The sequence below is a fragment of the Aristolochia californica genome, unplaced genomic scaffold (assembly GCF_029961685.1).
Source record: "Aristolochia californica isolate CCGP_79_NKW_82.1479 unplaced genomic scaffold, dmAriCali1.0.hap1 SCAF_2, whole genome shotgun sequence".
In the NCBI taxonomy this organism is placed as follows: Eukaryota; Viridiplantae; Streptophyta; class Magnoliopsida; order Piperales; family Aristolochiaceae; genus Aristolochia; species Aristolochia californica.
In genome coordinates this window covers 3,792,363-3,817,138 of record NW_027181881.1, presented here as the reverse complement: position 1 = coordinate 3,817,138, position 24,776 = coordinate 3,792,363, and the positions used below count along the sequence as shown (strand labels likewise).

The window sequence follows — 24,776 nt, the reverse complement described above, 5'->3', positions numbered from 1 at the left end:
CTCTCGATTTTGGGAAAATCTCATATGAGAGATTAGGATTGTCGGCTGATGAGAAAAGGATTGACCCGATTTTTTATGCCATATGTACCCTCTTATATTTTATCTATTTCCAGTATGGAAGATAGACGTAGATGACGGCGTGTCAGGCATGCTATCAGCAAATGGAATGTGAGCATTACCAGAAATTGATGTTACATATTGGTCTTTTTCTGCTTTTAAATACTCTCTTACGTGCTACTGGTTCAGCAACAATTGAATTGCACCAGCTCCAATTTAAAAAATAAAATAAAATAACACATGTGTATAGTCCAAATTGAGACGTCAGCTTTGACCGTGCCAAGTCATCATGCCACGATAGCACTTGAGGGTATTAATGCCATGTAACCTACCATGTAATGGAATCGCCACATAATCCTACACATGTATGACATGTCATCATGACACATCATCAATGCACACTGCATTAGCCCTCCACATTAACGTACATTAAAATGAACTCAATGCAAGGCTCGAGAAGATCCAAAAAAATTTAGGATATCACAAAAATACCTAGGTCTTTTACAGAATCTTAGAAATGTATAACAATTTTGTAAAATCTTCTACAATAATCAACTTAGCATATTGGGTTTTACAAAGATTTTTTTCGTCCAAACCACATGCAAAATGCAAAGAATAATGCCCTGGTATACACATAAAATTTCACACTCCACGAACAAAAACACATTTTCACTCAATAATTGTTTGGCTAGAATGATTATATTTAACTTACTTTTTTTGTGAAAATAAAATTTACCAAAAATTTTGTAAAATAACTATTTTGCAGTGGAAAATAAAATTCAATAGAAAAGATTTTCTCGGGGTTTTGTAGGAAAATAGTTACCAAAGAAAATAAATTTTGCCAAAAAAGATTCCCTAGGATTAGAGGAGAAATAATTGTTGGTAAAATTCAAATTACATCTTAAAGTACACTTTTTATCGGTGAAATTCTTCTCACTAAAAAAAATCATCATAATTTCTCAATGGAAAAGAATTTATGCCAAAAAAGTGTTGTTTATCCGCGTAAAAAATTCCATTGGTAAAACTACCAAAAGTAAAATTTCCTATAGGAAGGAACAAAGAGAATTTTCGAATGAACTATTACAATTGGAAATCGTTAAGAAACACTCACGTGTGTAGGGGTGGCACGACTAGTAAATAAGAAAAACTTTCATAGAGGTGGCATAGAGTTGTAATCGTTCAAGTTGGTGTTTGTCGTTTTATGTCTTTTTCCTTTTGAAGTGTGTAGCCCTAAGAGCATTGTAATCATTGTGAACACTTTCACTAAACTATAAATACAACATCAAGGTATAAGGTAGAACATTCAAACCTCTTCCTCTTAGCTCAAATTCGTCCATACACCTCTTTCTCTTTTTCTCTTGCTTCTCTCCCTTGGTTTCTGCTATCTCTCCCAATAACTAAAGTTCATCTCCTCTCTCCTTTCTCTTGAGATCTCTTGTATTTATGTGTTATTCCTAGAAGTCAATAGAAATTGAACTACCTTCTTCTGAATTGAAGATCAAAGAAGACATGAAAGCATATTTTCAGCTATTTTGATACATAAAATACGTTTTAGTTAAGGAATATTAGTGTAGGTGAATGCAGTAAATTACAAGAATAACACCAAACTGTTCCAAGGGAAACAGCCATTGTTTGACCTGACATCTGATTTATTTTTCTTGATAAATATTAAAAATACCCTTAAGCCCATCTTTGAATCTCACTAAACTATTTACAGCATGAGGTTAGCATTGGATTACTTAAAATATGAAATGGCATCATCTTATCTTCTGAATAATGCACAGATCATTTGAATATTTAGAAGGAAGAAGTTTGATACGGAGGGGAAAAGATACGAACAGTTCAGAGTTTATGATGTGATTTTAATGCGATTAATCAACATGTTTGGATCCACAATCACGCTCATGGCACCTGAGCAGAAAAATTCATTCATCCGAGATATATAAACATTAACAGGAATAACCACAAAAGTAAAGGCCACCGGAAAGTTTGGATTATTGATATAGATTCTTTAACTGGAATCAAGCTACTTCATCGTCTTCTTCTTCTAACCCTTTTCCAACTGTGTAGATCCCGATTTCAGTTCAGTTTTAGTTTCTGTTCATGAAGTGAAACCGATCTCTGTTTACAAAACCTCAATAATCTCATTTTTCTAGACAAATTATGCGATAACTGGAAATGTGAAGAAAGAGTTTTCACATGTTCCGGTTCATTAGACCATAAACAGCTACCAGTCCCATGACAAGTGAATGATCTGTGTTGGACTCCACCATTAGGCTCAGAACATCATCTCCCAAAGCAATTCCTGAACTCGATTCTTTCTGCTTCACTTGTTCATGTAACAACGAGAAAGACGTTTAGACAACAGAATAACGATTCCTGTAGCCAAAGAATCACTGGAAAAAAAGATCTGTAAGAGCTCACCTCTGCAACAACCTCTCCTGTTTGCTTGACTATCTTGCATCCCGACTTTAGTCCTTTGATGCTAAAGTAGCTTGGGAAAGTTTTATCCAGATCCACTGTGACCAAACAAGACGACTCTCCCCAGAAGATGCTGCAACCTCGACTAACTCTAAACCACGGCTTCTGATGATCCTTAACGTTGGAAATGTTGGATTTGTAGCCTTCCCAGCGACCAAAAACTCGAGTTTCTGCATGGAGTTAAGAGGAGTAAACCAACAGAGGAAAAAATCAACTAAGAATTGATCGTAATTCAAGTATGACTAGTTTCTCACCTTTCTGAGTATTGTAAACAGAATGTGACCCCTAGGGTTCATAAGATGAACTTTATCATTGCATCTGCGATTGTAGTTATCTACCCTGTAAACGATCTGTCCATTTGAATCATAGATGGCGCAACCATTGCCGTTGAGTATTAAAGATTTCATCCAGACAGTATAAACTTCTCTTTTTGGAGTTACACATGAAGAAAGACTGTGCGAGGAAGAAGAAACAGAAGAAGAAGAAGAAGAAGAAGAAGCCCGTGGATGAATCTTTGCCATCAAGATGAAGGTGAAGAGTCAGGAGTAGGAGTAGACTAAATTTATATGCTCATTTCATGATAACCGGTCATTCAGATGAAGCCTTCCTTCGGTAAAATCAACTGCGATTGGCCGTTTAACAATTATTTGTTTGTTGATCTCTTTGATTGACATTAATCAACTTTAAAACTTGGATTAGGTTAATGGTTCATGCTGCTTAGAACTGGGTGACCCATTTTAGTTTGGATCAGTGGAACCCTGATCCTTGGTAACTACATCAACAAGGAGACAGGAAGAATTGTGAGTCGTCTGTGGACTATTTAAATACGAAGAATTGGACGTGCATGTATCGGTCCTTAATTAACTATTCCATGAGACCTTATCGCTTCATCACTGCTACTGCCAATGCCGTATTCTTCAGTAGAACCATCCACTGATCACCAGTAGCCGATTATGGAATCAAAAACATGAAAGTGAAACAGACTTTTGATGATAATCTATCCGAGTTATTGCAACTCGACAAGGTGAGCCTGTCATGCAGTCAATCAAATACTTGTAGCAGGAAAAATTATTGGTTCTATACAAGGTTTATGGTGGCTAAAGTTCAAAAAGAACAATTGAAAATGGCTACTTTTACTTTTTGATTCAACTCTTCTGTGATGAGTTTTTAAGGTTTATATATAGCTATCGCTGTAAAGAAATATATTAAATTCGTATGATGCAATGAAGTGGGTGAACCAAATATGTATTTTGATATGGTCACCTTAGGAAATCTTTGTTTGGGCTTGCTTGTGCAAGAAAGTAGTAGTCACTAGAAATTAGAGGAAAAGACATTCGCTAGATTAGTTTATGGTCCTGGGTTAAGTACTTATGCCTTCCGCTCCTAACAGGCCTATATTTATAATAGAAAAAAATAATAAAATCTAATTACTATTAAATTACTATTATCCTAATTATACCCAAAGTATAATTTTTAACAATAAGATCTAGTATAATTAAATAATATAAAATAAATAAAAAATTAACATAACTAAAATATTTTTTAATTGAAACTCTTCTGTGAGACCTCCCGTAAGACTCTTCCGTATCTGCTCTTCAATAATAATCAGGGGTCAAAAGTTTTCTGTTTTTAATGGGCTAAAGCCCACCACCTTCAGCTGTCCTCGTTCGTTTCTTCTTATTTCTTACGGGCCTTATGCATGACTGGAACGGCTGACCTGAAGTTTCACCTTCTTGCGATATAAAAAACCCTAGAACTTTTCGTAAACCCTAGCACTCGGTGGATGGCGTTTGCAGGGAGCGACATGGATCACTTTTCCGCTTCCCAGACAGTAGTTTTGTTCGATCCTCCGGTACCTTTGCTCAGGGGACCCATTCCGGCTGGGTTATCTGACGATCCTTCCGTCGGCCCCTTCGTTCTCGCCTTCCGAGACGACCGTAGTTGGACATCCGCGTTTCAACAGACGCAATCGAAAATAATCGAACAATGTGAGGTAGTCTATTTGGTTTCATGCTTTTATGTTGGCACAGGCTTCTGATAATGAAGATTACGTGCGATTTGTTAGTAACTTTTGTTTCATTTCGTAGTGGTGGTGGTGGTTATGCGTAAATTATCTTAATCTTTTTCGGACTTTCTCCGCGCCTCTCAACTTTGTGGTAATACACACGGATGTTGAGGATTGTGGATTTTGGCGTGGTTAATATGTTTACTGATGTATCATGTTTTTTTTTTTTTTTCATTTCTTTCTTGGGAAATTATTTTCTCTCTTAGATTGCTTGAATCTGAAGAAAAATCAGAAACGGCTGCAGCTCATGTGATTATTTGTGAAAAAAAACGATTTTTTATGGATCGTGTTAATTAAGTTTGTAGTTTCTCCCCTGCTGTATTTTGTGGATACTTTCATTTTACGGGAAATCATTTCTATAAATCGTTATGTCTTATTTATATCTGTATTGCTTGGCCATTGGTGAACCTTGGCCAATAAATCATTAGCCTTTTAACTTTTGTTTAGTTGCGCAGCTGGCCGAGCTGGTTGGCTCTAGTATTGCCGGGCAGTAAGTTAATCAGCTGCACAGATTTAAGTTGGAGTACAAACCAGCTCATGACTGCAGAGTTCTAGCAGCCAAGATTGACAGTGCTCTATACTTGTTGGAATAATTTTCAAAACAAACATACAGAACTATCTTATCCTGCTTCAGTTCCTACTTTGTCACATATGAGAATTTTGTGCTAATATCGCCTCAAGAAAAGATTTTTTTATGCTAGTATGTTCCCAGGCTTTTTCTAGAAAACCCTCTTATCAATATGAAAGGAAATTGAGCTTTATTGCTGTTATCTTCTGAAACATTGCTAAGTTCCAAGCTGGATGATTAGCTGAATTATGAGATGAACTTTTTATTCTTTGAAAGATACTGAATAAATGCATTTTTTTATTTAAGGAAGGAGCTCGTGTAGGGTGTTCAATTAGGGCATCCAACAAATGCAAACCTCCATGGTGGAACACCTTATTCAGAATTTCACCAGTGGATTTTGCTGAGAGGGAGAAATGTGAAGAGTGTGAGATGTTGGCATGCCTTGCAGCTTCTAGAGAGTCTTGCATCCAGTTTGCAAAAGATAAATGCATAGCGCCATTTCGAGATGCTCGGATTGCACTTACCAGTTCATTGATGTACTCTGGGCGCTTGCCCAAAACTGACACTGGAGTAACAAATTACAGGGGAAGTATCCTGCTCAATAATGATTCTGGAGACAAAGATATGCATAAGCGGTAAACCCTGAAGAGGCTTAGAACTTGATGGAACTACCTGAGAGCATCTAAATATAAAAACATAGCACAACTGCAAGTGATTGGGTAAGTTTTTCAGAGAAAACTGAAATTTCTGCTCATAAACCTGCAAGACTTGACTTTCAGCTAATCTCTGCCAGATAGAACCTCTTGCTCATGATGAACTGCATTTTTCAGCAAAAGGTGAGTGGCATTGTATAAATAGTAAATACCTGCTCATTCTCTGCTGAAAGACAGTCGTGTGGCCTTTTCTGTGGGAAAGACAGATCGGATGTTGTAGTTATAGAGATATGGAAGCCTGCTCAAACCTGTAGTTAGTGCGGAACCATACTCCCCTGACAGATTTGTTGGAATGTGTCTGTTTTTGGGCACTGTAGTAGTAGATAAATTCCCCCAAATTAGTATTGTATACTTGTACTGTATTTAACTACTTCCATTTTGAAACACTGTTTTTGATTTCAATTTGGAAGGAAAATGTACATGAAACCTGTTATTTTTTTTAGTAGTAGTTCTGTAAAGTGATAATTGAGAAGCAAAGGTTGCTTTCTTTTATGGGGAGTCAAAAGACCAACTAGTGCCTTACCCTGTTTCTTCAATTTCGATTGTTTCTTTTTCAATTTAATTTGTGGCGAGGGGAAGAAATCTCTCCTTTTCTAACTTTACCAGAATCCTTGTGTTTTCTCATGCCGTAGCTGCGAAGCAAATGCCTATCAAGGGAAGCTTTTCTTATCTTTGATACTCTTAATTGCTAGTTTCTGGAAACTGCTTATCTGTTGTAAAAGTCATTGTAATTTAGTACTCGGAAAGGATCGAATAAGAAGCAAATGGGACATTAGTGAAAGCCATCTGCATAGTTCTAAGAAAAAAAGAAGAAAAAACCTTCGACAGTGATAAGAAAATTGGAGATAACTCAAACAAATGAATCTCTAATGGAAACTGGGTAAGAACCCTTAATAAGGTGTGCTTTGTAAATATGATTAATGCAAAACATCCAAAACTATTTCACTATGCTCTTTTTCCTTTATTCACTCTTATAATCCCTTGTAATCGATTTTAATACTCAGAATCCTATAATCCAATGAGGCTGTTCTTAGCAACTCAAATTCTGGTGAGAAAATCTGCCGCAAATTGGGACTCACGGACGACACGAGACAGTCGCAGTCGCCTGGTCCTCTAAGAAAGCTTCCTCTTGTACTGCATTGATGGACTCTTGAATCGCCCCGACCGATTTTCAACAGCGCCTGTGGAGTGTTTCTCTCACAGACATTTTAACAAACACGTTGAAACCAGAACGCTTCGCAGTTCTCACAGAGGTTTGACTCTTGAATCACGTGAACTCGCTTACGCGCTTTTATTCCATTTGCCTTCGATCGATGAAGTTCGGCCGGAGACTGGGAAGTCGAGCCCGCTGCATAGTCGACGAATCTTTGCTGCTTAGATGCGTCAACAACACCCTTCCTCCGTTAGCCTGAAACGATCAATCCTGGCACATTCTCAATGAAATACGACACGGCGTTATAGCTATTAAGATGAGGATCACTGGCAACCAGTCGCACCAAGATACAGCGTAATTAAAAAACACGCGTAATTTTAAAGTCTCATTCATAAGCCTTAATTTGTACGAGTTAATTAATGAAGCAGCTATTAACGGAGTACTGGACTGGATCAAGAGTTATCCGGTTCATTTTTTTCTGGTCCCGCGATGCTGCGTTCATTGCTGTTTTTAGGAGTAATTATTGGTAATTATTAAAAGTTAGGGTTCTTGTCCTGGATCTTTAATTACGATCAACGGTGCTGATCGTTTGAATTATGTATCTAAAGAGGGGCTGTAATTTGTATTTCGAGCCGTGCGGAAACGGGACAAGACTGCCCTCGATTGGACCGTTCCATGGTAAGAGTACTGAGGTTATTATGGTAATGTTGTGATCGTACGATGATTGCTACCCTGTCCACGCACCGTTGGCAAGAGATTTTTTATTTTCTAAATTACATTTTATTTGGAATTAATTTAAATAATTATAAAGTATAAAAACAATTACGAATATTGAATTAAATTGGTTTTTGAAAAATAGGTTACATTAGAGACTGAAGAGTGGAAGGGGGTCTTTTTCTCTGCCACAGGAAAAAAGGGAATAAAACGAGGAGAAAAAAGAGAAACAAAACGAACGACTCCGGAAGGTAGATAAAATTCATTTGATTTTTTAACGGTGTCAGATTAAATTTCCGTGATTCCAATAAAAAAAAAAAAAAAACCTTGACAATTTCTTGATAGAATTTCTGGAAAATGCGAGGAATCACAGGTGCCGGTTGATCTCTCTCCCTTTTTCCGGCTATCTTTTCCGAATTTTCGACCACGGTGAAAGGTTCTCGATCGTTGAATAGTCTATACCAGTGTTTCACGCGCTTCCCATCTTCGCCTTCTTCCTTTGTTGATCGTTTTCTCTGCGTATGTGCCTCGCTTTTTCCATATGGCAATCTTTATCCGCTGCTTATAAGATCTTGATGTAATTCTGAATGCAGTTGGCTGTTTTTTCGGGCCTATTCTTGGTGATAGCGATGAAATTCGGGATGTTTTTCAGTTTTTTTGGGGAATTTGGTGTTGGAAAGATTGGGTTCTGATAGCTGGGTCTGTTTTTTCTACCAATTTTGATGCCTTTGGAATTTGAATTGTCGTGGTTGGAATTTATGCTTACACTTTGGCATTGAAATAGATGTTCTCGTCCAGCTTGGATTCCTTTTTGCTGAACCATTGGTGTGTCGTCCTACGAGAACTGTTCAAGAGATTCTTGTGTGAGAGATAGGAATCCGAATTGGGTTACTTGCTTAGAAAGGCTCTGCTGGTGCATCAGAACGTGGTTTCAGGTTAAGATTTGCCTTCACATGTTCCATACTAGGTATTTTTTTTGGGTCTATTTTCTGTCTATCTTCGCATGAATGAGAGGTATCAGCTGCTTTTGTTGAGGAAGGTTTTTTCTTATATAAAGATAGAAATTTTGCAAAAGGGTTTTGGAGGATTTGAATCGGGCAAGGTGTTTCTGGCATTGGAATCAAGAACTTCAGAATCAGTTGTTTGGAGGTTTCGATCTAAACTGCGATTGGAAGAATACTCAGGGACTTGACGCTCGGGAATCAATAAATAGAGCACAAGCATCACATGTCCTGGTTTATAGTTTCCTTATAAGGATTTAATACACCTATTATTCAGTTCCAGAGTTTCAGAACACTGCTCTGGCTTCAGTTTTTTGGCATGGATGGGGATTGGGGATTGAAACTTGGAATTGGCCAATGATTATTTTCATAAAATGAGTGGGCTTGGGAGGGTTTTTGTCGATGGACACCCCCGAGAAGAGGTTCTCAGACTTGGTTGATGTGGTGAAATCCTGGATCCCTCGAAGGACCGAGCCAGCAAATCTGTCGAGGGACTTTTGGATGCCTGATCATAGCTGTAGGGTTTGTTACGAATGTGACAGTCCATTCAACCTCATCAATCGTAGACACCATTGCCGTCTTTGTGGTCGCGTCTTTTGTGCAAAGTGTACTGCAAACTCAATTCCAGCCCCATCTGATGAACCCAAAGGTGGTCGAGAGGAATGGGACCGTGTCAGAGTGTGTAATTATTGTTTCAAGCAATGGCAACAAGACATGTTGGCTGTAGATAATGGCACTCACTTGTCCAGTCCAGGTCTTAGTCCTTCACCTTCTGCAACGAGTTTGGGTAGTACTAAGTCTAGTGTCACTGGTAATAGTTGTAGCACAGTTGGTTCTTCAGTGCCTTATTCAACTGGACCTTATCAACAAGTGCAGTACGGTTCCAGCTTTAGTCCAGGTCAATCTGCCCAAATGGAAATGTGTCCTGAAAAGCAAGACACAGCTACATCTGGAAGGAACACCGATCAAATCACTGATATCGGTGACTCATCTCTTAACCGGTTTGGGTTTTGCATGAACAGGTATATTGTGCTTATCCCTCATTGGCTTTTTTTTCCTCATGCTTTCTGTGTTTCTTGGTGAAGATTAAAAGACAATTTGTCCTTTTAATCTCAATTTGCTATAGTTTGTACAAATTTATACAATTCTAGAAATTACATGATGTTTGTCTTTTAGATTTGATATGGAAGTTTATTGCTCCTAATATCTATTACATCTTTATGTGTGGTATAATGCATGTATGTGCTTGTGTATTATGTACATATATCCTTACATGTTTGTTACTAAACTGAATTGAAACTTATCTTCTTGTTTAGTATGTACTCAATTCCAGTGCTCTGTACCCGTAGTAGCATCCAAGACATCATCTTTGCTTGTTTGACACCTGCAAGATCTTCCAACATGGTCATTATTTTTTGTATTTAAAAGATTATTCAAGAAATATTTGATGCTTTATTATTTTTCTATAGGAGTGATGATGAGGATGATGAATATGGTGTGTACCGTTCAAATTCTGAGACTAGGCATTTTCAGCCTTCTATTGAATACTATGGCCAAGTTGAGTTTGATGATGTTGACAGTGGCTACGGATCACGCAAAATTCACCCCGCAGAAGAAAATAGTGATATCAAAGATTTGAGTTCTCCTACACATGATGGTGCTGAATCTCAAGTTTCACTTACTGTTGAAAGGCTTGGGGAGGAAGCAGATGGAGATTATCATGGTGAAGAATGTTGTGATCCTTCATCTTCTATATATGGGGTGGAAAATTCAGAATCTGAGCCTGTGGATTTTGAGAACAATGGGCTACTATGGCTTCCTCCTGAGCCAGAAGATGAAGAAGATGATAGAGAAGCTGTTCTGTTTGATGATGACGACGATGAAGATGCTACTGGTGAGTGGAGACAGCTTCGGTCTTCAAGCAGCTTTGGTAGTGGGGAGTACCGAAGTAGAGACAGGTCAAGTGAGGAGCATCGAAAGGCCATGAAAAGTGTTGTTGAAGGGCATTTTAGGGCATTGGTTTCTCAACTTTTGCAAGTGGAGAATCTTCCTGTGGGTGAGGAGGAAGACAAGGAAAGCTGGTTGGATATAATTACATCCTTATCCTGGGAAGCTGCAACCGTCCTCAAACCTGACACAAGTAAAGGTGGAGGAATGGATCCTGGTGGATATGTGAAGGTTAAATGTATTGCTTGTGGGCGTCGCAGTGAGAGGTAGGTTTTTCATTATTTAGCTTTTTGTTAAAAAAAGAAGAAGGAAAAACTGTGTTGGCCTTTGCTTGACTTTGAAAATGAGAAAAACTAGAACTAGATAATTTTTCTTTCATATAACATAGTATTCTGATTGTTTTCTCAGTGAAGTGGTGAGAGGGGTGGTTTGTAAGAAAAATGTGGCTCACAGGCGCATGACTTCAAAAATAAAAAACCCTCGTATCCTAATCTTAGGAGGGGCCCTTGAATACCAGAGAGTTTCGAATCTCCTATCCAGCTTTGACACCCTATTGCAGCAGGTTTGTGTATAAGAAAAACCAAAATAAATCATCGATTATCTCATAGTTGTTTTTTGCTCTTTTTAAAAACTGAAACTTTTTTTCCTTTGTAGGAAATGGATCATTTGAAGATGGCTGTTGCAAAGATTGATGCTCAGCAGCCTAATGTCCTTTTAGTGGAAAAATCTGTTTCCCGTTTTGCACAAGAGTATCTTCTTGCAAAAGACATATCTCTTGTTTTGAATGTTAAAAGACCTCTTTTAGAGCGTATAGCCCGCTGCACAGGAGCACAGATTGTTCCTTCAATTGATCATCTCTCATCACAGAAACTAGGTCTCTGTGAAATGTTTCATGTAGAGAAGTGTCTTGAAGAGCATGGAAGTGCTGGCCAGGGTGGCAAAAAATTGGTGAAGACTTTAATGTTCTTTGAAGGCTGTCCCAAGCCACTGGGATGCACAGTATGCCCTAAAAACTTATTAGCTGTCTTTTTCTTGCACCCTTGAAGTTATTAATTAATTCTAGTTATGTATATACTTTCAGATTTTGCTGAAAGGAGCTAATGGTGATGAGCTAAAGAAAGTGAAGCATGTGATCCAATATGGAATATTTGCAGCATATCATTTGGCTTTAGAGACTTCCTTTCTAGCAGATGAAGGTGCCTCTCTTCCTGAACTTCCACTAAAATCTCCAATAACTGTGGCATTGCCAGACAAACCCTCCAGTATTGGTCGGTCAATTTCTACTATACCTGGATTTGTTGCTCCAAATTCCAAACAGTCACAATCTGATTTAGATTTGCAAAAACTCAACCAAGTTGTTCAATTAGACCAGCCTGTTGATAAGAGAAAAGAGCCTGCAAGTTCAGTGACACCAAAGAGCTTGAGCTCTCCAATCCCTGAAACCTTGTCTGACCTCATCAAACCTTGTTCTCCTGCCCCCAGTAATCAAAAACAGTTCTGTAATGAAAATGATGTTTGGGCACCACAATTTACACAGCATGTGGACAGGGGTGAACCACCTTTTCATCCTTCTAGTAACTTATCTGCTTATGAGTTCGAAGGGAGGGAAATTTTCGGAAGAGCTACTGAGATGAGCACAGGTGGTCGTATTGGCCCTGGTGATGTGATGTTGGATGAAGGAAGGGTTGTAGCTGACTGTATTGATACAACTGGAAACAAGAATGGCTCATCGGAGATGGGCCTTTGCCAAGATAATATCCTCAAAGAGGAACAACTATCTGCTAAGGAAGAGTTTCCTCCATCTCCTTCTGACCATCAGAGCATTCTGGTGTCCCTGTCAACTCGCTGTGTGTGGAAAGGAACTGTGTGTGAAAGAGCACATCTGTTCCGCATCAAATACTATGGCAGCTTTGACAAGCCTTTGGGGAGATTTCTGCGTGATCATCTATTTGATCAGGTTAGTTAAAAATTTCCAAATTTAGTGAGACCTCGAATGAAGGGAAAGTGTGATCTAGCGGACTGACAGTGTTGTTTGCTTGTTAACTAGTGCTTCCGATGCCGTTCATGTGATATGCCAACTGAAGCTCATGTTCACTGTTATACACATAGACAAGGTAGCCTCACAATTTCTGTTAAGAAGCTGCCAGAGTTTCTGTTGCCTGGAGAACGTGAGGGCAAGATCTGGATGTGGCACCGGTGTCTAAGGTGTCCTCGCACTAATGGGTTCCCACCAGCAACCCGAAGAATAGTGATGTCTGATGCTGCTTGGGGTTTATCTTTCGGTAAATTTTTGGAGCTCAGCTTCTCAAATCATGCTGCAGCCAGCAGGGTTGCTAGCTGTGGTCATTCTCTGCATCGAGATTGTCTTCGCTTTTATGGGTATCTCTCTCTCTCCATACACACACACACACATGCACTCTTCTCATTGTCATTATATTTCTCATGTGTTATTCCTGATGTTACATGAGCAGTTTTGGGAACATGGTTGCTTGCTTTCGGTATGCATCAATTGATGTTCACTCTGTCTATTTGCCACCACCAAAACTTGATTTCAATTACCAACTACTGGAGTGGATAGAAAAAGAAGCAAATGAGGTTTTGTTTCACACCATGAATTGGATTTCTCTTGGTTCAAATTTCCTCCCTGCTATGAGAAAAATGCTAACTCTTTCAAGCTCCTTGCCATTTTATTAAGCAGGTTATGGAGGGGGCAGAACTTCTCTTTACTGAAGTATTCAATGCTCTTCACCAAATTGCAGAAAAAAGATGTGGAGGAAGTGCACACAACAGTGGCTTGAAAGTCTCTGAATCAAGGCGTCACATTGGGGAACTTGAAGCCTTACTTCAGAAGGAGAAGGCAGATTTTGAGGTGACAACAACCCCCACCCCTCCTGTGTCTGTATTTGGTACACATCATAGCATGTCTCTGTGCTGCCTTTCAATGAACTGTAGGCTATGCATCAGATTTGGTAAACCTGTATTTGCCAATTAGGGCAATCGACTACTGTTTGCAAAGATGGTGTATCCAATATGTATCATGTGGTTTATTCAGGTCACAAGGGGTTTTGGGTTCATGTCGTGGGTTGCATTTGGGCATCTTGGGGATGGAAAAACAAGGCCCCTTCACTGAACCATGCTGCTGACTCATGGTTCTAAAATATCCCTCTGACAAGCCATATTCTGAATTTTTTACTAGTTGGGTAGCTATGATCAGTTGGACATAAGGTACCATATCTTTTATGGACACCATCATCATTTTCTGGAAGAGCTAACATGTTTAGATAAGAAACTATTCATTTTTATTGCATTATCTTTTCGACCATGATTTTTCAAGGGTGAGACATCGTATATTTACAGGTCTAGGTTGCATATCCATGTATCATGTGGCCTATGATGCTCTTGAAGTGTTATCCTCATCTTTCAAAATATTTCACATTGTTTTAGGATTCCCGCAGAAAAGTCATGAAAAAGGAGCCTAAGAAAGGTCAACCAGTAATTGATATTCTTGAGATCAATTGGTTTAGGAGGCAATTGCTCTTTCATTCTTATGTGTGGGATCATCGTCTAATCCATGCTGCTGATCTGGAAAATGGGCAATGTGAAGAACAGAATACCTCTTCACTGAAGTTGAAGGAAAAGCCAAGTTCCATTGAGAAGCTTGTGGATATTGCTGCCAGACCTAGAACTGTTAGCAGTTGCAATGCACTTCCGCCGAACCCAAGGAGTGATGAGTCATCACTCAAAGGGATCCTTTCTCCACTTAGTTATCAGGGTGAACTCAATCACCCAGAGCATTTTGCTGGGGCAGAAAGCAGTGATCAACCTGAATTTCTTGATGCCGGTGGGCCTGTTCGAAGAGCCCTTTCCGAGGGACAATTTCCTTTAGTGGCAAATTTGTCAGACACCTTGGATGCTGCTTGGACGGGTGAGACTACTCCTTCAAGTGTAAGACCACAAGAGAATGGCTTTGCATTTCCTGATTCTGTTTCACCTGAGTCCACAGTAACAGCCGAATCAACTGCATCAGTGGCAAAGTCAGAAGAGCATTTTATGAATGGAGAAGATAAAAGTCGGCCAGAAGTTACCCAAACATTGGGTTCCACAGTAACTACTAAGGCAGCTGACCATGCTGATGACTTTTCAAGCTGGATTGGAACACCTTTCTTGAGTTTTTACCATTCTTTCAACAAGGTTTCCGGATCTGGCATCCCAAAACTCGACTCTCTTGGCAACTATAATCCTGTTTACATGTCATGCTTCCGAGGATTGATGCATAAAGGGGGAGCACGGCTGCTTCTTCCTGTTGGTGTCAATGAAACTGTAATCCCTGTCTATGATGACGAACCAACTAGTGTCATCTCGTATGTTTTGCTTTCTCCAGATTATCATTTTCAAGTTTCCGATGAAAGAGATAGACAAAATCATGGGGAGTCAGCAGTGTCTTTGCCACTTTATGATTCAGGCAGTTTTCACTCATTTCAGTCTTTTGATGAAATTTCCCATGACTCTCTCAGGAGCTTTGGGTCAATAGAAGATAGTCTTTTGTCCATGTCAGGAAGCCGGAGCTCTCTAGTGCCAGACCCCCTTTTGTACACAAAGTCGATGCATGTGAGAGTCTCTTTTCTTGATGATGGTCTGCTTGGGAAGGTGAAATATACTGTAACTTGTTACTATGCAAAGCGATTTGATGCTCTGAGAAAGATTTGCTGCCCGTCGGAGCTAGACTTTATAAGGTCTCTTAGTCGGTGTAGGAAATGGGGAGCTCAAGGTGGAAAGAGCAATGTGTTTTTCGCAAAGACATTAGATGACAGGTTTATTATTAAACAGGTGACGAAGACAGAACTGGAATCTTTTATCAAGTTTGCTCCTGAGTATTTCAAGTACCTGTCAGAGTCAATTGCTTCAGGAAGCCCAACCTGCTTGGCGAAAATTTTGGGCATTTATCAGGTGAAGGACATTCATAAGCATCTCTTTTCGATCTTGTTTACTTTCTTATTTTCTGTCTTTTTTATTCAAAAGAAAATTTCATTGACAACCCAGAGTCCGTAGTCACAAAATTTGTAGTTATCTGCTATAAATTGAAACTGGAGAGCCTACAGTCATAAGGCATCTAGTGGATTAGGCTTCCATTGTACATAAAGGAAACTAGAGAGTATGCTGTTCTTCTTGAAGTTGATTAACAGTTCGTGGCTAAGCTAGGGAGAACTGAATTTGCTTCAAAAGATTTGATCAGGTTCACATTGAATGATTGTAACAGGAAAATATATAACAGCGAAATATTATTAGATTAGATGTATCAGTGATTGTGTAGTGCATTTGGGAAATAATCTAAAAAAAATTTCTTCTTTTTCCTTGTTTCACTGCCTTATGGCTACCTTTGGTGCTTTTTTTTTTTTTTTTTCTAATAAAAGTGCCTTTAATACTTACTGTTTGGCTTTGGAATTGAAATTTCCATTCATTTGTGTGTGCTACTATTGAAAAGGTTACGTCAAAGAACCTGAAAGGAGGAAAAGAGTCAAGGATGGACGTGTTGGTCATGGAGAACCTTCTTTTTGGTCGAAATGTAACAAGGCTTTATGATCTCAAGGGGTCATCTCGATCAAGATATAACCCAGATTCAAGTGGAAACAACAAGGTCCTTTTGGACCAAAACCTGATTGAAGCCATGCCCACATCTCCAATTTTTGTGGGGAACAAGGCAAAGCGGTTGCTGGAGAGAGCTGTGTGGAACGATACTTCATTTCTTGCGGTATGCTTGGGTTCCAATATGATCTGTTTTAGTTGATAACATGCAGCCAAAGTGGCTCGCTCAATGGGATTGTAATAAAAGTTAGGTCTTGTATTCATTTTCTGTCTTTTGCTAATGCGGTTCTTTGTGAACTGGATCTTTTACAGTCAATCGATGTGATGGACTACTCATTGTTGGTTGGAGTGGACGAAGAAAAGCACGAGCTGGTGCTGGGTATTATTGACTTCATGAGGCAGTATACATGGGACAAACACTTGGAAACTTGGGTGAAGGCGTCAGGCATTTTGGGAGGCCCCAAAAATGCTTCTCCAACAGTCATCTCTCCCAAACAGTATAAGAAGCGGTTCAGGAAAGCAATGTCTGCGTATTTTCTCATGGTTCCTGATCAGTGGTCTCCACCCACCATCATTCCCAGTGGCTCCCAGTCGGACCTCAACATTGAAGAGAACCAGAACCAGCAGCCTCAGAACCAATCGCTCGAATGATTCTGTAGAAATTCAAAACCATTCTTGTAAATGTCAAGTGTAAGTTGGGAAATCAATATCCCGTTTCTTTTTCTTTTTTTTCTTTTTTTTTCCATTTCCATATATTTTTTTATTTGGCTATATTTTAAATTTTGTAAGGCAGCCTCATTCATCATGTCCTTGTGTTAGATTTGTGCATTATTTGTTTAAAAAAAAAGGTGAAGAAGAAGCAGAAGAAGAAGAAAGGCTACTCAAAATGCGCCACCACAATTTTCTTCCTAGAGAGGTATGGTATGATTAGACGACCTCTTCCTTGCAATAACTGTACCATATCTTATTGTATTTATTTTAATATACTGGCTACACTTTTCTTCTCTTGGTTAATGGATTCATGCGTTTTGCTTCTTTTTTTGTTGTTTTTTTTAATTTGTTTCTTTAACAAGCAAGAAATCTGTCATCTTGCCCCTTCCATATGTGACTGACCTTTAAGTAACAGCGTTTCGAGCGTCGAACAGTCACTTTTAGAGATTCAACAGCTTTACCCATTGATGATCACTATTACATTAATCTACATGACTACCTCCTGTTACGTCTCTGTTGCGAGATTTAGACTTCTCAGCTCCTTCAATGGAGTATTTTGTTCTTCCTTCTTTCATATGCCTTTTTACAGTTTCCTTCTCGGCGTCGCTTTGATTAGGATTTTGGAACGCTGATTGTTGTTTTCTGATAGCATAAAAAAGAATGCTTATTGCGTACCAGCATTGTTCAGAATCATTACAGGCAACGGCAAGGAAGTAACGAAAGACAAAAAAAGACGAGAACAAATACCACTTTCCCATTGGAAGTCAAAAGTTCTTATTAAGCATCAAATTCCTCTGGAGAGGAAGCAGACGTTCGCCGCGTAAAAGAGAAAATTATACCCTCTAGAAGATAGAATGGTGAAAGGATTCAGCATCCTTTACATGTTCGAATAAGCGCAATTGAAAGATTAATCGTCCATTATATACACACGGTTCAAGAAAGATTAATCTGTCTTCGTTTTTAATTCTGCAGGAAATGAGGCGTAAGCTGACTGTGTTAGGAGAGCCCTTTGTAATCTTCGGAATGGAAGTCATCTTCAACACCCACTCTCCATCTGATACAAGGAAATTCAACTTCTTTCGTAATCTGAAGCCGGGCTTGTTTCAGTAGATCAACAATCTCGAGCTCTCTGTATTCTTGCAATTGAAGTGACGGTGCAAATGAGAAAATACTCTTTCATCAATTATTGAATTACTGAATCGGAGTTCTCCACTCACCTGTTACAGTAAAGCTTTTGCTCGGTTGGCTGGTAAAAGCGGGGACCTTCATCGTAACCTTCACAAATCAACTCTCCTGCTTCATCTCTGTAACAGAGGATCCCCCTTGATTGATCCTCGAAAACCTGTTACAAGGAATTTAAAAGATAGAAACCATTAATCGGAGGATTAAAAGGCTTTAGAGAAAGGTGGGAGAGCTTTGGGAGTGCGAACTATACATAATTCAACAACATCTCTCCAGAGTCTTATACCTTGTTGACAGGGAAAGACTTGATCAAGCTAGTGGAAGTTTTATTGGGATGGATTTGATCCGAGTGAAGCATGTGCACTCTCCCAGCATATTTCTTGTTGAAAGTAGTGCTTCCCCGGGAAATTGCAACGTGAGGGGATGACAATCTGATCGCCATTAAATTCAGAACCTACAGCAGATGAAGAAGAAGAAGAAGAAGAAGAAGACGAAGAAGAAGAATAAGGAGAGAGGAAGAGAGGAGAGAATGGAATAAATGGGTGGTTGCTATTGTTGGCTTTTGAATGATTGTTTATAGAATGGAGCAGCTGTGATGGTTTGGAAGTAAGCGCGTGAATAAGAAACAGCACAAGAGAAGGACTAAATAGGTTAACCTCTGTATTGTTTCTACAGAAATTAGTCACGTCAGTTTTGCATTTACATATTCGTTTGAGGGACCGACGAAGCTTATCTTTTCATTGTTCGGGAAAGACTTTTTCTGACACGATGATCAGTGGATTTCGACTAAGAATGGCTTCGTTACCATTATTTTATTAATTTTAATTCGCTGTCTCATCTGCTTGTTACCGGAAAACACCAACGAATTGATTGGTGGGGATTGGAAGGTTTTCCTTTTTTTAATATTGAAATTATGCAGCTTCTGTACTTGTAATGGAAGTCCTTGCTCTAAAGTGTTTTTGATTGAAAGCAGAACAATGGTGTTCTTATGGGCGGTGGGGATGCCGACAGGGAAGCACCCACCATAGACTGCCTAAACGAGAAAATAACCAAACAATAGTTCATCTTCTCTCTCTCTCTGACTCTGCTGCCCATGTGGGTGCGTCTTCGCTTGCCGCTAAATATCAATCTACCCTCTGCAATAAATGTTAAGAAGGTCGGGTGATTATGTGAAAAACACAGGAATGTATTTTAAAGAGAGAAACTTGGAGAAAGCAAGCATGAAGCAACCAAGAAAACAAAAACGGCTGATTCTCCTGTCTTTTTTTTTTTTCGTTAAAAGCCCCTTTTCAGATCTGATCATATGCATCAGATTCTCACCATTATTGAAACCTGTGTTACACTTCAATCCCACAAGAATTACTGTAAATCGATCTCACTAAACCAGTAGAAATTTTCTGTTTTTTCACGTGTACTCGTTTCCGCAGATTTCAAGTATCACACGCAGTTACAATTTAAATGGGCCCTGGGAACATGGGAGTTCGAAACGACTCTCCTGGCTACCTTCAATTATTGAGAAGCTTCAGAAACTAGTTCAAGATAGGAGATTTACATGTACTGAAACCAGCTTCTGATTCGAAAATGAGACTGAGATAGGGATCAGGGACGTCTTTCTTGTTACTCCAATCGAGGCATTAAACATGGGATTCTCGTTTGAAAACCATATCTTGTAATCTAAAGTTGTTTGCTCTTAATCATTCCGATGGTCCACTTCGCATAATGCTGGGTGAGAAAGAGTGATCAAAATCATGGCTGGTTTGCAGGAACTGGGAAGGCAGCCGCTTTGACCTTATTCAAATCATCTATATGAAGGATGCAGGCAGGGCAGGGCTGGTGTAACTGCTATATATTGGTCAGAAAAAATACCTAAATCAGCCACTTTAGTGACATTGTCACATGACATTTCTGTCTGTGAATGCCTTCACGCCATTGGAAAAGCTGATGCAGGTTGAAAATAGCCTGAAATTCATCGGCCTCTGCTTTCACTCTCTCTCTCCTGTTTGAGTATTTTAATCTTTAAGAGACTAAAAGAATAGGGTGATGCACGGAAAAAGGCAGAGGACAGAAATCATCAAAAGAAGCACAGAACAGGACAAACATAGTTGTGCTTTAGTCCTGGAGCCTCAGTCCTAGAACTGTGATTCACCAGAATAGTATTAGAATATTAAAATTTAACAAGAAGCTTCTCCAGCAAAGGTTCAAATCTTTCTTTTTCCTCTCCTCATATTTGAAAGCCTTAAAACTTTTTGCCTCCCCTCTTCCCCTGTTATTCGAAAGTGGCTCGATGATGGCGTGCTTGAGTCGATCACCAGTAATCACTCTGCTGCTTGAGTCGATCACCAGATAAACTTCACTTCCTTTCCCTTAAAAGGCCAACAAATCGTAGTCTTTTCGTCGTTCGCTTGCTCTGGAAGCTCCTCTTGTTCTAATCACCTCCGTCCTATCTTTCACACCGCACTCATGAAATAAAAAAAAAGCTTCACGAAATCTTTTACAGATGAAAATATAACTGTTAGGTCTCTCTTTAAACTGTCAAATCTCTATCTGTTTATCTGTCAACCTTTTCAGTTCTAAAACTGAAGTCTTTTGCAGTTTCATATGATTCAGCGAGGGAGGGTGTCCTTCGAATCGAGGGAGCCTACGAGTACCGTATCACTAATCTCTTCAAGCCTTTCAGCTATGGATGTGAAGAGCCCAAAATGCCGTGCAGCTTCATCACTTTTTCCATCTCAAAAGGTAAAAATCTCTTCCCTGTTTGATAAAAGTCTCTACATTGTCTTGGCTATGTCTTGTTTCTCATGTCAGTTTCCTAACCTGTTCGATATGTTAACACAGGAGTCTCCTCTTGAAGCCAATTCAAGCTTCTACGGCAACAACAACAGAAACCCATTTGTCGATACTTTTTCTGATCCTCTTTGCAAGCTTAATCTCAAAGAAACTTCTGATTTCGTTAAGGCCTTTCCGATGGCAAGCAATAGCTCTGAGAGCAGAGCATTTCTGGATTCCTCTGCCCAGAGGAGGGAAGGCGCCAGTGTTTCTTCAAATAAGAGATTCGAGCAAACTCCTTCTACTCCTGGTAGGCCTGTCTTCAACTTTAACGTTGGAAATCTCTCGAGAAAGACCATTCCTTCAAAATGGGATGACGCAGAGAAATGGCTTGTAAGCAGTTCGTGTTACGAATCTCATGCCCATGTGATGAAACAACCAGAAACTTCGAACACATCCAAACAAAATGAGATTTTTCAACACAATCAAGACGTGTTCGTTGAAAAATTCGGCGATAAGGGAAACGTTTCGGGCCTAGTTGCATGCTTTGGTGGGTCTGTGTCTCTGGAACCCGACGGAGCTTTTCAGAGGGCTTCATCAGATGTATTTCTAAAAGGTGAACATCTGTTCAACTTTTAACTCCTGGCTTTGGCATACCTTCCAGTCCCCTTACTCTGCCCACAGAGTAAGCGTGCATGCTGCGACCTCTTTGAACTGTAAAGCCTCCGATGGTTGCCAAAAAAAAAAAAAAATCTTTCGCCTCTGATGATGTTCTACATTTCTCTCTCTCTCTCTCTCTCTCTCTCTCTCTTAATCGTTTGTGAGGTACTATTTCTGACGTGATGATGAACATTTACATTCTCGCTCTTTTTTACCTGTAGCAAGAATTTGATTTTTAAAGTCTGCAGGATACAGTTACATGAATTTTGGCTTGACAAGTTTACCTGAATTCATCTTCTGGAAACGACTTGGACAATTCCCCATTTGATAGACCTACTCTTCTGTTAATCTTCGAAGAACTTTTTTTTAATGGAAGTGGTGTTTTAGTTTTGACTTCTTTTTCCATTTTTAAACCTCCATTTTCATTATCTTCCTACAGATAAATTTACAGACAACGTAGAACCCATTTTGCCCAAAGTCCAATACTCCGATCCAACGCAAGAGGGATTTCTGTTCGGAAACTCTGTTGGCGAGACCATGAAAGATGCTTCGACTGAAGTGGGTCCTCCGGTTCACCACAGAGATATCGGAACTGAGATGACTCCACTCGGCAGCTCAACCACCTCAAGATGCCAAACTCCTTTCAAGAACTCTTCTCCGGCCAGACATAACACTCCCACTAGCACTTCTGGGCCTCTTGTACTCTCTAAATCTAGTATCGACATGGCTGAGCTTCAGGGCTGCCACTTTGCGAAACTGGAGCTTGGTGCCCAATTCGATTCGGTTGTATCCAATTGGAGCTCTAGACAGGAAGAGGAAGAAGAAGTCTCGAAGAGCCTGAGGCATTTTGAGATGGATGGGGGCTGTAAGAGTGTCACCGAATGTAGAGTTTCTTTATGGGAAGAAGAAGAAAAAAGCAAATCCTGTGTCAGGTGATTTTGATTGTAGTGTTCAGCATTGTATATGTTCTCTTCTTCTTGTGGCCTTATCTAAGCTTTATTTATGTTTCTCATTGGATTTTAGATATCAAAGAGAGGAAGCAAAGATTCAAGCGTGGGTCAACCTCCAAACTGCAAAAGCAGAGGCTCAATCGAGAAAGCTCGAGGTACTTTGTTAGAATCACTCCAGTTTTCTTCATTTTTTTCTGGATACAGAATCCGTGCTTTCTGTTAATGAACTTCTCCAGCAGGGTGTTATGGTAGTTTGTGATAGGTAATCTACCTTTGCCGTAAGGCTTTAACAAATAACAACCGTCATTTCTGCTTCGTATTGATGTCAAAGTTCATATGGAGAGCAGAAACTAACATAGAAACACTTGATTTCACCTAAAAAAGAAGTACTTGATTCATGGGTAATCAAGATTTGCAGTGCCTGTTCATTGAAGCCCTTTTTCTCTCTCAGAAACGCGGCAAATAGAATTTTTTTCTCATAAAGTGTTTCAATTCTCAAAGTTATCTAAGCAGGGAAGCGTGGAAGTTTTGCTACGCTGGACCATATCTATGGCCTGCAATATAGTAGTATTATCGTCCACTGCGCCAGACCCTTTCCGCTAAATTATTTCACCTCGAGCCCCGAGTTCCACCTTCTCCTCTTTTTCCTTTTTTTTCTTGTTTCTCCTGCTTCCTTCGGCCTGTACAAGTCTGTCTGATCCGTGAACTATCTCTATCAGCGGAGCGACTCTTTTGTTCTTGTTTCTTTATAGACATAGTACATGCAGGACAATCTTTGTTTCAGAGAAGTGACTAGTCAATTGAGATTTAGAGATTCCTGGCTTTAACAAATATGAAAAGCACATGCAAACTTCTATTTGACATATACTCATCCTGTTGTTTTAGCTCCTCATGAAGGTTTTTATTAGACGTAACATGCAGCACCTCCTTACAAGAGAGAAATGTTATCAGAGTCCAGTTTCTTGTATTTTGGCTGTGAACTGGAGATTCTTCTAAATTGTTAAATTTTCCCACCTGTGTTTGCAGGTAAAGATACAGAAGATGAGAGCAAATTTAGAAGAAAAACTCATGAAAAAGATGGCTATTGTTCATCGAAAAGCAGAGGAATGGAGAGTAGCAGCTCAGTTACAACATTCACAGCAAAATCAAAGAACAACTGAACAAGCCGAAAAGATGAAAAACCAAAGCAATTACTATACTGATCACAGTTCTTGTGGATGTTTCCCATGCCATAGCTAACACTAAAAAAAAAAAACCATTCTTTTACTTGCCGTGACCTTTTTATCCATAACCGAAGGGCAAAACAACACCATTCTTGGAGACTTCGAGTTCAGGAAACTCAGTGAACTTCCAGATAAATGTTTATCCCGGAGGACAATGAGACCGTGAATAGACCTGTCCAGATCATGTCCTTCTTTGCTTTTCAAATGGGGTTCGAATATCTCAGACAACTGGAGTTCTGTCAGCTTTGCATTGGGTGGGTCACTTTTTACAATCGGATTTCACAGAGCAAAGGAAATGTAAAATTTAAGAGTGCTCAGAATATTCTTCTCTCCCTCCAATGTCGTTATTTCTTTTCAAACTTGTGTTGAATCTGCATTGCAGATACTTATGTAATAAATCCGTTTTTATATGAGCAAGTAGTACATGGCAGCATGTTTTTCTAATCTGGGTCGTAGCAAGTGGATTTTGTTGTTTTTCCTGCTCTGGGTTGCAAGAGACGGAAACGGATGATGCATCTGCCTCGTTATCTTAGGAATCTCGTTTATTTTATTCTCTGAAGCGAAGACTCAAGTTTCCCATTTCATGCTGTATTAAAGATTATCTGGATGTGATATGGGAAATCGTGGGGTATGCTTATATTGACTCGTCTGTTCATCTTTTCATAAAAAGATTTAGGAACCCAATGTCTCCTTTTGACCATTTGTTAGTAAATTCGGACGGTATGGGCCAATTGAACAGGTCTTATCCGGTCTCAGTTCTTGATCTGACTAGAGTTTAGTCAAATCTAAATTAGTAAAAGTTTAGGTCGGATTTGTAGGTTCAATCCATGAATTGGCAGAATCAGCAGAGGAGAAATACAGAAAGAGGGGAGGGAAGAGAATAAATCTTTGTTATTTACATTGATGGAAACGAGCTCAACTTATAGATTACAGAGAAGTTAAACCAAGGAGGATAAACATTTCAGTCAGGATAAGAGTTATTCTTGACTGAGAGTGAAATAC

General features: G+C 39.4%; 4 protein-coding genes across 6 annotated transcripts; 3 read left to right on the top strand and 1 right to left on the bottom strand.

Annotated features, from left to right (window-relative positions):
- The first annotated feature begins 4,286 nt into the window (after positions 1–4,286).
- On the top strand, positions 4,287–6,395 carry LOC137956662 (uncharacterized). The gene is made up of 2 exons (XM_068804236.1): positions 4,287–4,531; positions 5,478–6,395. The coding sequence occupies exons 1-2, from the start codon at positions 4,322–4,324 to the stop codon at positions 5,808–5,810; spliced, it is 543 nt and encodes a 180-aa protein (XP_068660337.1). The 5' UTR covers positions 4,287–4,321; the 3' UTR covers positions 5,811–6,395.
- A 1,601-nt stretch (positions 6,396–7,996) lies between these two features.
- Positions 7,997–17,087, top strand: LOC137954824 (1-phosphatidylinositol-3-phosphate 5-kinase FAB1B-like). Of its 2 annotated transcripts, none has more exons than XM_068801729.1 (11): positions 7,997–9,774; positions 10,333–10,965; positions 11,108–11,261; positions 11,354–11,698; positions 11,781–12,656; positions 12,747–13,078; positions 13,171–13,294; positions 13,398–13,568; positions 14,144–15,646; positions 16,182–16,448; positions 16,595–17,087. In XM_068801729.1, exons 1-11 carry the CDS (start codon positions 9,155–9,157, stop codon positions 16,931–16,933), a joined length of 5,364 nt encoding a protein of 1,787 aa, XP_068657830.1. In that variant the 5' UTR covers positions 7,997–9,154; the 3' UTR covers positions 16,934–17,087. The 2 variants fall into 2 exon arrangements, with proteins under 2 accessions (XP_068657830.1, XP_068657829.1); XM_068801728.1 differs by having other exon boundaries at positions 10,222–10,965.
- Positions 17,088–17,707: 620 nt separating this feature from the next.
- On the bottom strand, positions 17,708–18,771 carry LOC137954825 (uncharacterized). Its single transcript, XM_068801730.1, has 3 exons — positions 18,462–18,771; positions 18,211–18,335; positions 17,708–18,122 (listed from the first exon to the last, which is right to left on the bottom strand). Exons 1-3 carry the CDS (start codon positions 18,615–18,617, stop codon positions 17,990–17,992), a joined length of 414 nt encoding a protein of 137 aa, XP_068657831.1. The 5' UTR covers positions 18,618–18,771; the 3' UTR covers positions 17,708–17,989.
- Positions 18,772–20,529: 1,758 nt separating this feature from the next.
- Positions 20,530–24,250, top strand: LOC137956154 (uncharacterized). 2 transcript variants are annotated; one of them, XM_068803514.1, is made up of 6 exons: positions 20,530–20,691; positions 20,768–20,911; positions 21,011–21,557; positions 22,041–22,533; positions 22,625–22,706; positions 23,578–24,250. In XM_068803514.1, exons 2-6 carry the CDS (start codon positions 20,774–20,776, stop codon positions 23,788–23,790), a joined length of 1,473 nt encoding a protein of 490 aa, XP_068659615.1. In that variant the 5' UTR covers positions 20,530–20,691; positions 20,768–20,773; the 3' UTR covers positions 23,791–24,250. The 2 variants fall into 2 exon arrangements, with proteins under 2 accessions (XP_068659615.1, XP_068659616.1); XM_068803515.1 differs by having other exon boundaries at positions 20,530–20,911.
- The last annotated feature ends 526 nt before the right edge of the window (positions 24,251–24,776 follow it).